We start from the raw sequence: 16115 nt of genomic DNA, 5'->3' as shown, positions 1-16115 counted from the left end.
AATTACCTTTAGTTTAGAGAATTTAATATGTTTTTATCAAATATTCTATTAAAATATTTTACAATTATCTAAAAGAAGACCCTTGCGAATTTTTCATAATTTTAAAATTGGCACCAAACACTTGACAGATTGTCAACTAGATTTGTTTCTAACCTAATCTTTTTTAGATGTTTATGGTTTGAAATAAAATGAACTGCATAAAGTAGTAATTTGTCTAGTTCTCAAATAATTTATAGTAATTTTAATGAATTGATAGTGGACGCTTAAAATATAAGCGTTATTGTTTAGAAAATGTGGCCGACATTGTTAGACATGACAGAGGACGAATCTGTAGAAAGTTTAAGGCATCTAGGTGAGCATTTTTCTTTATGAAATGTATGTTTAGTTCTGCTAGAAAGTTGCGCTTTTGTAGCGTACATATTATTTAATTACATCGTTTAATTTTAGAGTAGAAATTTGGTAACAACCAAGGACACATACTAAATTTGTGTATTGATATAAATTCTTTGTTAGACTCATTGTGTATTAATGTGTATATAAATACTATTTTTATTTCTAGAGTTAGAAGCTTATTCATCATTAGTATCTGCTTTAAGAGCTCAAGGAACTCTAAATCAAGAAAAAAGGAATTTACTGAAGGAAACAAGTATTCTATTAAACATTTCAAATGAAAGACATAAAGCTGAAGTGCGTAGGGCTATTAGTGATGAAAGATTAAACACTATCGCATATCAGTAAGTATTATGACATACTTTCTAATTCAGATCTACTTCCAACACTTTAATTTATATTAGTGTTACTGGGCAATTGAGTTCTTTGGAAGATTGGGCATTAGAAGGTCGAAGACTTGTACCATTATTGCCGAGGGTACCCCCTCAAACACCTTACTCAATAATAGCTGATGAGGCTTCCGATACAGCTGTACAGTACAACAGCCAACTTCCATTGCCAGCTAATACAGAACGTAAAAGACCAGCTACATCACCCGTTCCCTCAGTTTCAACCAATGATGTAGCTGGAAAAACACAGACATTTAGAGTTCCAGAAGTTCCTAAAGAAGATTTTAAGAAACGTAAAAGTTATGCTGGTGAAAACAGTAGTCTTGCTCAGCATTTACTGGGTAATAAAATAAGTAGAATACAACAAATTTATCGGTGAGTGAGTTACTCTGAGTTTTCAATTAAGTTCATGAAACAATGCATCTGAGGTCTGTAGATCCTATAAAAAAGAAGGAACTTTGGAACTTTGTTTAAGTGTATACTTAAATATGAACTAAGGCCTATTTCAGGAAAATATTTTAGCTTTTACAGGGTGGCCCAAAAAAGTGTGAGTGGATTTGGATTTTATTTTTTAAATGGAACACCCTGTATATTGATGCATTTTTGGCTTCCTTCTTAATCACTTTACATTGTCCTAATATATTATTAAATTTGTTATAATAATTCCAGAGATATAAATAAATAAATGAAAAAATCATATTTTTTAGCCTTTAAAAAAATATTAAAACAATAAGATGTGTCTTGACATCAAAACTATGCTAGGTACTTAGTATAGTTGGGCTATACTTTTTACTATATTATAAATATCATTATTTTGAATAATACAGTGTTCAAAATTCCATGGGAAACTTTGTAAAATGTAAAATCAGTTTTCTTGGTTTTCTTTAAATACACACAATTTCTAAAAACACTCATTCTTTTGTTAGAAAGAGAATTAAAAAAATGAACATTTTTTGTATTTTAAAATTTAAATGAATAAGATATTTGCTGTATTATTATACTGTACGATGGCTGTGAAATGAAGATCGCCATTTTATATGTCATTTTGAGATCAAGATCGCCATCGTAATTTTATATCTAAAATTATATGGGGAATGTCAACGATCGTTATTTCCAAGCCAACTGGGCGCCGTTTTTTATTCGAACATCTTAAGAAAGCTATATTATGTAATATAATACCGCGAATATCTGCAAAACCGTTAAAAATTTTAAAATGCTTTAAATACAAAAAAGTTCATTTTTTAATTCTTTATCTAACAAAAGAATAATACACAGGGTGTATTATAAAAAAATAATAAATAAATATATAAACATAGAAAAATTATTATATTTTTTACAGTTTGGAGTTAAATTTTGAACACACTGTATGATTTACTATATTTATAGCAAAGTAAGTTTTGATTTCAGGGCATTTCTTGTATTTTTAGTAGGTTTTTTAAAGGAAGTCTTTAAAGGAAGAATTTATTTTATTTATATATTAATATCTCTAAAACTATCAAAACAAATTTAGTAACATCTTAGCACTTTGTAAAGTGATCGGAAAGAAAGCCAAAAATGCCATAATATACAGGGTATTCCATTTAAACAAAAAAAAAAACATCCAAATCCACTCACACTTTTAGCCACCCTGTAGAAGTGAAGATATTTTCCTGCATATGTACACACATTATCCAAGTATATTAGGTTTGCACTTAAATAAAATTCATACATTTTTTATTATAGGAGATACAGATGCACTTTTGTAGGACCCTGTATAATGTATATTTGTTTATTATTTTTAGTCAAGCTTCAAAGATCTCAAAGCATAAACACAAAGATTTGGATGAAACAGAGAGTAAAGATTTGATAAAATCTAGTTTAAATCCTAATTCTGTGCATAATAGAGTTCAAACTGTGACAGCTCCAACTACTGTAAATTCTCAGAAAATTAATATTATACAAAATGTTTCTATACCGCCGATGGTGTCTGAGAAATCTACAGAGACGAATATTACTAAGGAAGTAGTTAGTGAAAATCATTTACCCAATCCGAAAAGTGTTAATAATGTGACGTTTCTAAAACAGTCTTCTAGTGATGACACTTCCGATCCTGTACCTAAAATGAACACTAACAAAACTATAAACAAAGGCAAAAAGTTGATAGTTGTTTCAAACGCTTCAACTATAACTACAAATAGTATATTACAAAAGACTTTGTCAGTTCCAATGAACAAATTAACTAAATTAAATTTAGATAAATTTAAATAGTAGGTAACAGTCAGTTCCCCTCGAATCTACAACTAGCAAATACTCAAAACCTATCTCCGAAACTCGTTACTTTTAAAGGAAATACCACTAAAAAAGTGATTCCGTTCTCTCAATTGCAAATGTTACATTCTAAGGGCCTGAAAATGGTTCCTATAGCGGTAAAGTGTTTGATAAGCATATAAAATTAAGTAATCTACAATCTGGTGATGTTCCGGTAAAGAAAAACGTGATATCAGTTCAAAATTCAAACAGTTTAGAGAAATTAAAATCGACTGAGGTTCTTCCTGAAAATACTCTAATAGAGGAATTACAAAAAATGGAGGATAGTATAACGATAGACGATGAATTGCCAGAGGATGATATTAAAATTAAGTTAGGGGAATCTAATACAGTTTTGGTGGATTCAGATCAGACTGATTCAAATTCTGAGGAAAATGAAATTACGGATACTGATGAAGACTGCCGTAAGTATTATTTAATAACTTATTTAACAAAAAAAATATACAGGATGGCGCCTTTTATACGACGCGGAAGCGTTTACAGCCACCTAGATTTTATGAAATAAAAAAGGTCTACCTACATTAAATCATAAAATTAAAAATATCTAGGAAAATCTTTGTTTGACTGGTAGGCAACCTTAATAGTATTTTGAAGAGACATGAAATCCCTATTAAATATCAGAATAATATACTGGGTGTTCCATTTAAAATATTGTAACTTGCTGTTAAAAGTGACTAATGTTTAATATTAATTTTGTCTCACACTGTACAAGTTTTCAGGCCAAGTTTTCATTTGATTTAAAGTAAAATATTTATTTTAAATAATTAGGCTTACTGGGTAAATTTTAGTGATGGGAAAAACCGACTAATTTCAATAATCGAGTACTCGAGTTTCAAGCGATTGCAGTAACCGAGTGATCGCTCGAGCGAAATATCACTCGTATTTAAAAATACGGTTTTTCACCCGTCGCTTGTTGTAAGAATGGTAGGAAGAATGGCAAGTAGCAAGCGGCGAGCGATTCGCTTGATTCTTGATTTAGTTTATTTCAAAGCATTGTCGATGTAGGTCGTAAAGTTTTGTCCCTTAGATACGCAACGGATAAATATATACGGCGTCGTATAAATTTGTTACCTGCAATGTATGTAGAAAATTCGTTCGGTTTTTTATCAAGTATGTCACATTAAAATCGGATTTCAATTTATTTCATTCTAGGATCGCTTGCGTTTGTCGCTTGGTACTCGTCAGTTGCATCGCTCGTTCATAATCGAGCGATGTCGGTTATTTCAATAATCGTAGTACTCGAGTACTCGAGCGAATTCGAGAGCGATTAATCGAGAATCGCTCGAGTTATCCCATCACTAGAAATTTCAATTTAGATAGCTTTTATTGATGTTTAAAATTTGTTTTTGATTTTTAAAAAATGCTAAATATGTCAAAACCTTACATTTTAATCATATGTTTCTCTTATGAAACTCACCTTTATTTTTCCCAGAATACGAAAATCAATTATTTAATATACCGTGTGTTCCATTACAAGAAACACAACTTTGATGTGTGATTTTTTTGGGACACCCTGTAGATCTATATTTTTAAAAAATGCTCTAAATTAACATATATATGCTCACAAAATTTCAATAAAATTGTCGTTCTTCTTAGGATGCATCCATACCATCCTAGAAAAAGTGGATCGGCGTATCGGCGCGGCGGCGTCTTGAATAGATTTCGACTAATTCTATTGGCTGAAAAATTCATCTGTCAAAATTTCAGCCAATAGAATTTCTGGAATTCGATTCAAGGTCGTTACGCCGTTCCGCTTATTCTAGGATGGTGCGGATGCACTCTGATGGTGGGTTCATACAGCCAAATAAAATAAAATAAAATAAGAAATAAGGAATTCTTATTTGTGTGCGTTCATACAGTCAAATAAAATAAAATAAGAAATATATATTTGCTCATGCGCAGTACGATGAGGCTGGATAAAAGTTAACTTTTACGATTGTTTATAGTAATTTTACTATTTATAGTATATTTATTTATTCGTTGCCTACTATATTATACATTTTACTTATGTGAAATTATAAAATAAATTAAATCCAAACTGAAAATATTTGTAGGTTAGAATTAAGCGTGCGCAAAGCCGTTTTCACATAAAATAAAACAAGAAGTTAAAAGATAAAGACTTCTTATTTTATTTGGCTGTATGAACGCATGTACGGTATCCCATATAACCAACTTTCTTATTTTATTTTATTTTATTCTTATTTTATTTTATTTGGCTGTATGAACCCACCATGAGAGCTTCCCCGTCGTGTGAGAGGCGCAACCCTGTATTTAAATGTGTATAATGATGGTTTTATTTAGTTAAAAAAAGAATAAAAAAAACATTTTGAGAGCCGCCTAATGCTGCCTAATATTAAAACTGGTAAGGCGTGACTTTTGCATAGAGGCTGAGGACTACGGTTTGTGACGTCAGGATAGTAGACGGCTTAGTGCATTGTGGCGTATGTTTTTTACATAAATAATAGTATTTGTTGATAGCTTTGTATGATATAAACATGCAAAATGTCATACACAACACCATTAAAAATTTAAATTCACTTTTTATCGCTTGAATAGCATTAAAAGAGACGAATAAAATAAAATCCAGATAAAGAGCATGTCCTAAAGTTGTGTTATTAGCGGTTTTCCCGCCAGATCTAGCCGTTTTTTTTTAATTTAGAGGCTAATACTAATATAGATTCTTAAAGTGCCTAGGCCTAGAATCTTGGTTAAGAGCCATACCAAATGGTTCAAAACTAAGCGATACGGCAAAATTTCAATTTCAATGTCGCCTAGCGGATTCTAGCAGTTTTTAATAAACGACTCTGGCGGGTATTCAACTTCGATAGTTGGCAACCCTGTTAGCAACAATTAAGCGACTATGTATTAATAATATAAATGAGTTTTCACTGAACACTTTAAAAGAATGTGTTATCGTGGAGATATTTTCTTACATGAAGTTTATAAAACACATAAAAAATTTAACTTAATTTGTAATTAAAATTTGATAGTGACTTTTAAGCCAGACAAAAAAGTTGTTGAAAAAGACAAAAAGACCATACATATAAATCTACGTGAGTCAGCTAATATTTACATAATATTTATATCTTCATCTGACATTACTATTTTTTTTTCAATTAATCTCTAAAGGTCCGCATACACTTACGTTATTTTGCTGGGTTTTAACTGTACAGTTAAAATCAGTTGCATACGGAGGACAATCGCTGATAGACCCATAGGAGATATTGTGATATACTCTGACAGTTTGAGCGCTTTAAGAATCATCACTATGCAATCAGTGAGATTGAAAACTGTAATGGACTGCCGAGAAGCACTGTCCTGGCTGCGTCAAGGCGTGGCAACTCTGTGCTGGGTGCCAGGCTATAGCAATGTAGTGGGTAATCAAGAAGCTGACAGAGTCGCCGAAGAGGGGCCAGGAGAGAGGCTGTGGTAGATGAGCCATCATTTGTGACGATCAACCACTGAAGGAAGCTATAGAAATTACTATCAAGGCCAAGCAGCAAGAGACGTGGCAACATCGTGAGGACTGCGCTACAGCTCTAAGACTGTGACCCGTGGTAGATAGAAAAAACACAAAAAATGCTACAACCTAATGTAACCTAACAACTGCTAGAGCACAAAAAGAACGTAGTACGCATAATTGCAGGTGTCGTTACTGGAAACTGCCCCACTGGGGGGTAAATCTCGTGAGATAGAAGATTTCCAACGACGTCTACTGCAGAGAATGCAGAGAGGAAGAACCAGGCACTGGAAAACCGGCGCGGCGCTTTAAAATGTTACGGCATGGTTGTTTTGGAGGTACTAGAGCCAACATCAGCGACATTGGAAAGAGCTGGAAGTTCTTTAACGCAAAGAAAGAATGAGAGGAAGGTTTGGTATATAATAGTACAGGGGTATCACAATGGGCCCAAGGCCTCCGAGTGGGGGATCAAACAGGATCCCAACCTCAGCAATCTAACCTAACCTAAAACTGGATTAAATACTCACACACACTTTCGGTTAAAACCGTGTAAAATAACCGAAGTGTATGGGGACCTTTAGTATAATAGGTTCATATTAAATTAATCCATTTTATTTTTTTTTTGATTACAGCAACAGAGTTGGGGGTTGATTCCTACAGTATTGAAGAATCAAATACGAAACAGACTGATGAATTACTAGAAGAATGTGAGATATTTCACACAGAAGAACTAATACAATAAGTTAGAACTTTAATTGGAAAAATCCATGTCAATTGAGAGGTGGTGTTTATTTATTATTTTTATTGAATGATACGTATTATTATTTGGTAATATACAGGGTGGCCCATTAGTGCCAGTAAGTTCAATATCGTTGTTGATAACAAAGATATGAAAAGTTTTTTTTATAAATGTTGCATGGTATATAAAGGGACATACCCTAAAAATATTATGCTGTATACAGGGTGTCTCAAAAAAAGTAATGATAAAGTTGTAAGATTTTTTAAGTTGCAACCCCCATTTTTGTGTACAGAATTATATTCAGCATAAAATTTTGCATATTTCGTATAATTTTGTTTTCATTTGAAGCATTATTTTCTCGTCTCCGCTCCGAATAGTAGAAAAACTATTAAATTAAAATAAATATATTTTTTTAACACATCCACCTTATCATTTTGTAATGTAATATAATAGATAAATAATATAATACAAAGAATGTTCGTATTTTAATGCTGCTAATTTTAATCTTAAAGAAAAATAATATGCAGGATGTTGCATTTAAAATGTCATAAAAATACCCTTTATAAGATTGTCATGGTATTGTCACTTTTCCTTCATTATACTGTTTTTCACCAAAGTTTTAATAAATAAAAATAGCATGGCAACACCGTTTAGTGGTTCAAATAAAAATAGTGTACTATATGCTGAATTTTATGCTGAACCCAAATCTGTACAGAAAAAATGGGGGTTGCAATTTAAAAAAAAATCTTTTACAACTTTATCATTACTTTATTTTGGGATACCTTGTATACAAGAAAATGTTTTTAACATTTTTATAAATCATGCAACATTTATATAAAACTTTTTTTCATATCTTTGTCAAAAATGAGGATATTGGACCTCACACTAATGGGCCACCCTGTAGATATAAATCTATTTGTGACATATAGTTATATATAATTCTTTTTATATGGTTGGAAACCGTAGCTCAACGAGTGTAAATATTTTTGTATTTGTAAATTATTAATGTATATACCTATTTTAGTGTAGATAATTTTTTTAATGTTCTTAGTGTATTCGAAGCTAATATGAAAATTTATTCTAAATACATTGCCTTTTATTTTTCTTTATAAATCAAGGTTTATATACAGAGTGGCGCCTCTCATGGCGCAGAAGCGTTCTACAGTTTGCGATAATTGCTGTCCTCCATTCGCGAACTTCAAGTTCCGAGCTTTACGCCCCTGGGCTACTCGAGAACGGTTCTGAAAGGAGCTGTGCGCGATAGCCTGGTATCTCCATATGGCGCGGAACAGTTCTGGAACTTTATGACTCAATTGAATGGAGTGAGAGTATCGCGTTCTTGAACAGTTCAGAGCTGCACAACTGCGTGAATGGAGGACACTAAATGCAACACCATATACTAGTTCTGGTCACTTTTTTTTCTGTGGTCTGTACTTTATATATACGACAGATATAAACGACGACCAGAAGTCAGACACAGAGACAAAATAAAAAGCGGCATACAGCATTGCCGGTTCTTATGAAAAATAAAATAATAAAAGAAGATAATATATCTAAGCTATTCAACAATGCCCATTTCTGTTAGGCAGTTGTTTAAGAATCTATTACCAGCTGTGATAAAATAAGTAACTAACTGTGACAAATAAAGTTCCAACCCTAGATGCAATATTTTTCGTGAACACCTATTTGTGCAGTTTGAAATTTTGATGCAAAATCCGGCAATACCGCATAGAAGAAATGTACCAACCTAACTTTTATCTCTTTTTAATACATTTGTTTTTTCATTTAAGCTGTCTACATCACTGTCTTACGCGTTAAAATCCAGACCACGCAGTTTCGACGACCAGATCGGTGTATTAGTTTATTTTCGGATTCTAGGAGAAAAATAAAGGTAAGTTATTAAAGAAGCGTATGACTGGAATGTAAGGTTTTTGACATATTTAACACTATCTAAAGATGAAGAATAAACTTGAATTTAATTAACCCTCAACTGGCGTGGTGAATTTTCGTAACGCTTATGGCGTGGTGGGGTCCGACGGACCCCAATTTTTTTTCAGTTTAAAATACATGATGAAGAGATTTTATAAAAAGCTTGTTATTTTTACACTGTTTACAATATATTCAAACTTGTGAACAAACAATTTCATTAATTTTCAACAATTAATGATAACGGACACAAAAATAAAGTAAAACACATTTTTTAGGAATTTTTGACAACAGAAATATAACTTGCTAAGAAACCCATAGAAATTAAAAAAAAAAATATGATTTTACCGTATTATTAAAAGTACGAACAACTGAAATGTGAAGCTAAAGTAATAAACACAAATTATTTTCAACAAAACTGCAAACCTTGAATGTATATAACTTTTTCAAATACAGTTCATGCTAATAGAGGATCTGCATTTGCCGCATATGGATCGTGCACATTTGATTCATGAGGTTTTTGTTTTTTTGTCATTTCTTCATTGACATATGGTTGCCGTATACCACATCTCTTTCTTTTCTGGTATTGATTATTCAATTTTCTCTCTTCTATAAGCAAGAGATTCAGAATCGTAGTTAGGGTTACTCTTCGGAGAAAAATCAATGTCTCGATGGTCTTCATCTCACTTAAGTCTCTTTAAGTTCATCAAACCACTCAATTATTGCTTCCTCAAAATTAGCGTCCCAGTGAGGCCCACTTTTTAGTCTACCCACCATCCTAATAATATAACATTCTTGGCGTGGTGGTGCCACACAGACCCCAATGAAACTTTAGCCCCCGCTGGTAGGAACAATAATTGATAAAATCAAATGCGCCTTTAACAGTTGCATATTGGTCCTAGGGAATGCAATCCCGCACCAAAATATCAATCCCCCAAACCCGCGGGATTAAAGCAATCAATCCCGCGGATCCGTAAAATTGTGGGACTGTAAACAATAGTCATACATTGGGTCCTAAATGGTACAAAAGGCATTGTACATTTTGCATAGGCCCCACAATATATTGATATAGCGTGTATCTTAAACTAGCTGTACAGAAATTTGGGCACCGATGTATACAGGGTGTTCAAAAATATATTTAATATTAAATAAACTTAAAGTTTATTATAATTTATCTACTTATTTTATAAATAAAAATATTATTCTGATTGAAGTTTTTTTTTAACTTGTGTTAGTTATCTGCTTTTAGATGCACTCTATATCAATAATTTTTTGGCATTATGCAGAATGTACAAAACTTTTTGTACCATTTAGGGCCAGACGTATGACTAAAAATGCATATTTTTCGAAAAAACGTCGTATTTTCCTTAAAACAAAAAAACAATAAAAAACCGATCAAATTGTTTTATTCTAATTTCAATACAGATTCGTCGTACTTGGTAAAAATTTCGATTTTTTTAAAAATTGTAAATTTGCAGTAAAAAAGATTCTTGATTAAATTTTCACACTCTTATAAAACATCCAGTATACGAGAATTCGCTAAATATATTTTCGAAAACCACATCAGCATCTTAATCACAATAGATTCATCTAAAATCTGGTCCAAACCGCATCCCAAAATCTTTTTTAGTTCAAGAGATATTCAACTTTAAATTTACCCTCAAATTTTGCTTGTCCCAATAATTATGTCCGGTAATTTATTTGACGAAATTGTCCACAAGTACTAGTTAAACGCTTTTCTTTACTTACGCACATACGCCAGAAAGAAATCTAACAACTAGCCTGTTTGTTTCACTTATTTTTAATGGCCAAGCCGTAAGGGGAATCCCTCGGGTTCCGAGCGTCGACGCACCGGCCCGGAGCGAAGCGGTTTGATCTTAATCGAGATCGATTCGGTTATGCAGTAGTAATGTATTGATCCCGCGGATCCCGCACGGTAAATCCCGCAACTTTGATCCCGCGGAATCTCAGAGGGATCCAGCATTTGCGGGATTGCATTCCCTAATTGGTAAATGGTGCGGCGAGGCCTAATTCTTAAACGTAAACATTTTACAGAGGTTTAAATAGTGCTTGGGGTCCGCTGGACCCCACCACGCCAGTTGAGGGTTATAATCTACCTAAATTGTAATTTACCCTGTATATAGTCTGATATTTAGTTAAAATAAATATTGTACACAATGATATCTAAATGATTGTACCCTCGTATACGTATTGTATAAACAAGGATTGTACATTAAACCAAATTAAAATTTGACCCGAAAAGTTATACAGGGTGAGACAAAATTAATATTGAATTTTGTCTTAATTTGAAAACACATGAATTCTCCTTTGAATATCGAAATATACTGGGTGTTCAATTCAAATAAAAACGTAACTTGCTTGTTCAATACTATTTTTGTCTCACCCTGTGTGTAACTTTTCGGGTCCAATTTTAGTTTGGATGAAGGCACAATGGTTATTTTAATTAAATATCGTTAATTAAATATCGTTAATTAAATATCGGGCTATACAGGGTAAATTACAATTTAAGTAGTTTTTACTGAAATTAAATTTTTTTTCTTCATTTTTAAAAAATATCAAAAGCATTTTTTTATTCATATGTTTCTCTAATGAAAGTCACCTTAATTTTTTCGCTAGAATCCGAAAATCAATTAATAATACAGGATGTCCCAGAAATAAGTGCAAGTATTTTAACTGGTAGTATAGTTTAACCCCAGAAACACGCCTAAATAGGAGGTTTTTTTCGCGAAAAAAAATTTGAAAATTCGAAATTTTTTGAAAAAAATTGTGGACTTTTTTTAATTTTTAGTTAAAAAACATAATTTGTTGATAATATGGCAACATAGGTATTAGATTAAATTTACAAGAAAGAAAATCCAGAAAAGATCCAGTGGTTCTCAAAATTTTAGCAAAAAATCTTTTTTTTGGAAATTTTCAAAGTAAAATAAGTCCGTTATTTTGGACTTATTTGAAAAACGATAAAGAGAAAATATGTTTCTGTTATCGAGATCTACCACCCGTTAAAATACTTGCACTTATTTCTGGGACACCCTGTATATAGGTTGTTTCATTACAAAAAACATAACTTTGATATGTAACTTTTTTTAGACACCCTGTAGATCTCTATGTATTTAAAAAAATGCTCTCAATTAACCTATATATGCTCCCAAATTTTATTTCAGTACAAACTGTCGCGTCGTTATCCTTGGGGCTTCTGTGGCGTCAGAGGGGCGCCACCCTGTATATGTATGTACAAGGTGTGCCAGAAAAAATCACCAAAAATGGAAAAATGTGATTGAATCAAAGAGAAAAGATATTTAATAAATATACAGGGACTTTAAAAAAATATCAATATCAATTGTTTTGAGGTTTTGTTACTATATCTAAACAGTGTCGTTCTTCTTGGAGTTTCCGCGACGCCTAAGAGGCGCCACCAGGGTGAGCCAAAAATTCGCAGTAAGTGAAAAAATATTGAATCAAAGGGAAAAGTTATATACAGGGGCTTTCAAAAAATATCAAGGTTTTGTTTCTTGCTCTTTAAGAAACAAAAAATTAAAACTAATGACTAATAGTATCTATTAAGTTTTATTTAAAAAGTATAGAATATAATATAGAACACTTGAAATCTCGTTTTACTAGCCAAGCATTACATAAATTAAAAAAATACAGGTTATGATATATTCGCAAACTATTTTTCCTCTTTTGATTCTGTATCATCTGAGGCATCGCCTGATTCTTTTTTGTTCGCTTCTGGTACCCAAAGTCCTGAATCCACACATCTTTTCATATGATATTTAGCATCTTCCTCGTCCATTTTGCTTATAGTCTCTTGAAGCAACTCCACATTCCTTGTATCAAAACACTCTCTTAGACTTTCAGGAAGGGAATTGTACACTTCTTCTGGATCTAAACCGCCAGGACCAAGCCGTTTTTGTCTTTCTTCTTCTTCATATTCCTGTAACATATTTTACAGCATTATCTTGAAAAATATTATTTCAAAAAAATTACCTTCATTGCAGCTTCAACTTTTTCAGCTGCCCTTTTACGAATCCTCTCTTTGAACTGAGTCAGCTCATCCTCGAATGACTTTTTATATTCATATTCAGCGACTTGAATTTTACTGAAGAAAGCATCAACACATGCCCTAGGATCACAATCCAGTTGTTTGGCTAATTCCAATATGTATTGCATACAAATAGTTTGATGAGCGACATGTGACATTAGTTCATGTTTCTATAAAAAAAAATATGTATAGAGAAACCATAAAAGTTGATGGCATCGTCATCAAAGAAGTTGAAACTATTACCCAGTTAAATTTATAATAAATTAAAATTCCTTTGAAACTTGGAGCACAGTTTTTCCTTTTTCTTATAATCTTATATCTTGGTTAAAAAAAACAGTACGCTGTTGCATCAAGTAAACGAATTGGCCAATAAAAAAAGCTTTATGTTGGTAGCTATGGCAAATGTTGCCAGTTGTCATGAGATTTACATTTACAAATCTGATCTTTTATGTTATTTTCAATTTCATTGTGAGTTTTCTTTGATAAATTTTATTTTTGATCAAATCTGCATTTTGTTTAATTAAAACCATGATTTTCATTACAATAAAACCACTAAATAGTTGGAATTAGCAACTTGTCTCTTCTCTACTCAATTATTTTGAACAGGAAAGAGATCATGATGAGCCTCTTTTGCCATTAAACTGCATTAGAGGGGTAAAAATTTATATTCTTGCTTAAATTTTGGGGCTTTTATTGAAAATACATAGATCTTTCAGGGTGTGTTTTATCTCCGCTTAATATCAGTTTACGGACTGTGATTAAAATCTCACAAAAAGTAGAGACTATAATGATAACTTTACATTTTTCAGCTTTGATTCAGAAAAATTGATAACATCATTTAATTAGAATATTAGAAGTCAGTAGAAATGTTTGTGTAATAATCAGAAACAAAGTAATAATGTAGATATAAAAAAATTTAAATATGATCTAGAACAAATAGTATGTCACTTACTTCTTCAATTTCTAAATTAATGCACCATATTACCAAATAATTTGCTGTGTTTTCACACACTAAATGATTATGGGATTTTAAAAAATGCCTGGAATCATCATACTTCCTGAGCATTCCAAAATGTTTCAAATCCTTCTTATTCTCTGTTATGAATTCTTTCAACCTTTTTTCCCGTTCTTCTTCACTCAAATTCTCTTCTGGAGGATGCTGAGGTTTCTTATTAATAACAGTCTTTGCGAATCCAGGTTTACTAATTGTATCCACATTCCATGGTGCTAGCTTTAAAAAACAAATATTATTTATATAATTTCAAAGGGTATGCAAAACTTTTTATACCTTTTCCTTCTTTTCAAGCTCATCGATTTCTTTTTTGATGTTTGTAGATTCAACTTCCAAGTTTTTGAGTTGTTTCTCGAGGTCTTCTAGAGGTTTGTTTGATTCCTTGGCTTGCTTGATCTTGGTTGCAACTTCGTCGATCTTTTTTTGAGTGTCTGATTTCTTTCTGTCGAGTTTTTCTTTTTCTATTTTCCTTTCTTCCATTCGTTCGACGCGAGCCTGATGTCGCCAACGGAACAGCGAAGGCGTATCGATGTTTGGATGTGTCTCATCCTCATCATCAGATACCTGCAAAGCATTTTTTATTTTAATGCATTTTCTACGAATTCAAGAAGTTTGAACTGTAGATTATAAAATCAAAAAACATTAAAATTTTCTCTATTATTAACTTGGTTAAATAAAAGAATGAATGATGAATATACCTCAATATTTTTCCATTTACTGTAGTCCACCATACTGTATTTTTGTTAAATTCCAAATTCTGTTAACTTTTTGAAAAATTCCAAGAAATTTTATGAGTAACAGACAGCAACAGCCGTTTGACAGGTTTTCAATCACTTTTCAATCACAGATCAGTGCCTTCTATTAAAAGATCAGCCTACGGGCGAGATTTATGACGTCACGCTAGTTAGATATAACGGATTAATAAATATATTGTAGAATACATGGAAAACATAATTATTCCTCAGATTTTTGGTTTGTATTTTAAAAATGATATAGTTTAAATGAAATATACATAATATACAGTTAATGAGTTATTTGTTTTAATTTTAGTTAACCAGTTGTTCGTAGCAAACAAATAGGTAAGTATTGTGGACAGTAAATCAATAATAACTACCTACCATCTGAAGGATAATACCCTTGATTATGAATCAAGGATAATACCCTTGTCTATATATAATATAATACAAGGATAATAACTGATGAATTGTCAAGAAAGGATTTAGATTTCAAAAAAAATATATATATCAATATTTTTGTTTATTTTATTTTTAAGATTTACTAATTTTTCGGTATATTTTCTAAAGTAATATTTTTGTAGATTATCTGTATTTAGTTTCTAAACATTTTAGGGAACAAAATAAATAAAAAAAAATATAAGAAAGATTATAAATTGTGTGATCGAAAAAAGTGGCGTCAAGTTGCCTTACAAAAGTTAGAAATGAAGTGCTTTTGATTTTAAATGTTTAATATGTCAATATAATAATTGTAAAATATAAATATACAGGGTGATTCATATATATTTAACACTACAGTTGTAGCAAAATAAAACACTAAATCACCACAATATATCAAAACACTTTTATTTTTACAAGGCTTTTACACTGTTTCGCTAACCATGTTAGCATCATCAGCAGATGATTAAACTGTAGTAACTAAAGTTGTACTTTTTTTTAATGGAATGTAAGAAAAAAACTGTAGGGATTTTTGAATTTTCAGTAAAACTTCTATCGAAGATATCATAATGTCATTATCTGTATATAGAGTGAGTTTTGATTTTTTCCATATAACTTCTGAACTAGTTACCCTTGATATATTTGGATGAAAATTGT

The 16115-nt window shown here is 31.6% G+C and overlaps 2 protein-coding genes across 2 annotated transcripts; one reads left to right on the top strand and one right to left on the bottom strand.

Annotated features, from left to right (window-relative positions):
- Nucleotides 1-160: 160 nt before the first annotated feature.
- On the top strand, nucleotides 161-3031 carry LOC115880466 (BRCA2-interacting transcriptional repressor EMSY-like). The gene is made up of 4 exons (XM_030897673.1): nucleotides 161-352; nucleotides 560-734; nucleotides 795-1154; nucleotides 2561-3031. Exons 1-4 carry the CDS (start codon nucleotides 292-294, stop codon nucleotides 3024-3026), a joined length of 1062 nt encoding a protein of 353 aa, XP_030753533.1. The 5' UTR covers nucleotides 161-291; the 3' UTR covers nucleotides 3027-3031.
- Nucleotides 3032-12777: 9746 nt separating this feature from the next.
- LOC115880464 (hsp90 co-chaperone Cdc37) lies at nucleotides 12778-15136 on the bottom strand. Its single transcript, XM_030897671.1, has 5 exons — nucleotides 14985-15136; nucleotides 14563-14850; nucleotides 14227-14505; nucleotides 13220-13444; nucleotides 12778-13166 (listed from the first exon to the last, which is right to left on the bottom strand). The coding sequence occupies exons 1-5, from the start codon at nucleotides 15015-15017 to the stop codon at nucleotides 12900-12902; spliced, it is 1092 nt and encodes a 363-aa protein (XP_030753531.1). The 5' UTR covers nucleotides 15018-15136; the 3' UTR covers nucleotides 12778-12899.
- Between the last annotated feature and the right edge of the window lie 979 nt (nucleotides 15137-16115).

The sequence above is a fragment of the Sitophilus oryzae genome, unplaced genomic scaffold (assembly GCF_002938485.1).
Source record: "Sitophilus oryzae breed Bouriz unplaced genomic scaffold, Soryzae_2.0 scaffold_1624_pilon_pilon, whole genome shotgun sequence".
Lineage (NCBI taxonomy): Eukaryota > Metazoa > Arthropoda > Insecta > Coleoptera > Curculionidae > Sitophilus > Sitophilus oryzae.
This window is presented reverse-complemented; position numbering and strand designations above follow the sequence as displayed.

What these genes read in the sequence shown, in the direction of transcription:
- LOC115880466 (XM_030897673.1), top strand. Translation starts at nt 292, where the DNA reads ATGTGGCCGACATTGTTAGACATGACAGAGGACGAATCTGTAGAAAGT. An exon ending in AGAAAGTTTAAGGCATCTAG is followed by an intron (nt 353 to 559) that starts GTGAGCATTTTT and finishes TTTTATTTCTAG; the next exon opens with AGTTAGAAGCTTATTCATCA. An exon ending in AGAATACAACAAATTTATCG is followed by an intron (nt 1,155 to 2,560) that starts GTGAGTGAGTTA and finishes TATTATTTTTAG; the next exon opens with TCAAGCTTCAAAGATCTCAA.
- LOC115880464 (XM_030897671.1), bottom strand. Translation starts at nt 15,017, where the DNA reads ATGGTGGACTACAGTAAATGGAAAAATATTGAG. An exon ending in GTAAATGGAAAAATATTGAG is followed by an intron (nt 14,851 to 14,984) that starts GTATATTCATCA and finishes AATGCTTTGCAG; the next exon opens with GTATCTGATGATGAGGATGA. An exon ending in AAGTTGAAGCTGCAATGAAG is followed by an intron (nt 13,167 to 13,219) that starts GTAATTTTTTTG and finishes AATATGTTACAG; the next exon opens with GAATATGAAGAAGAAGAAAG.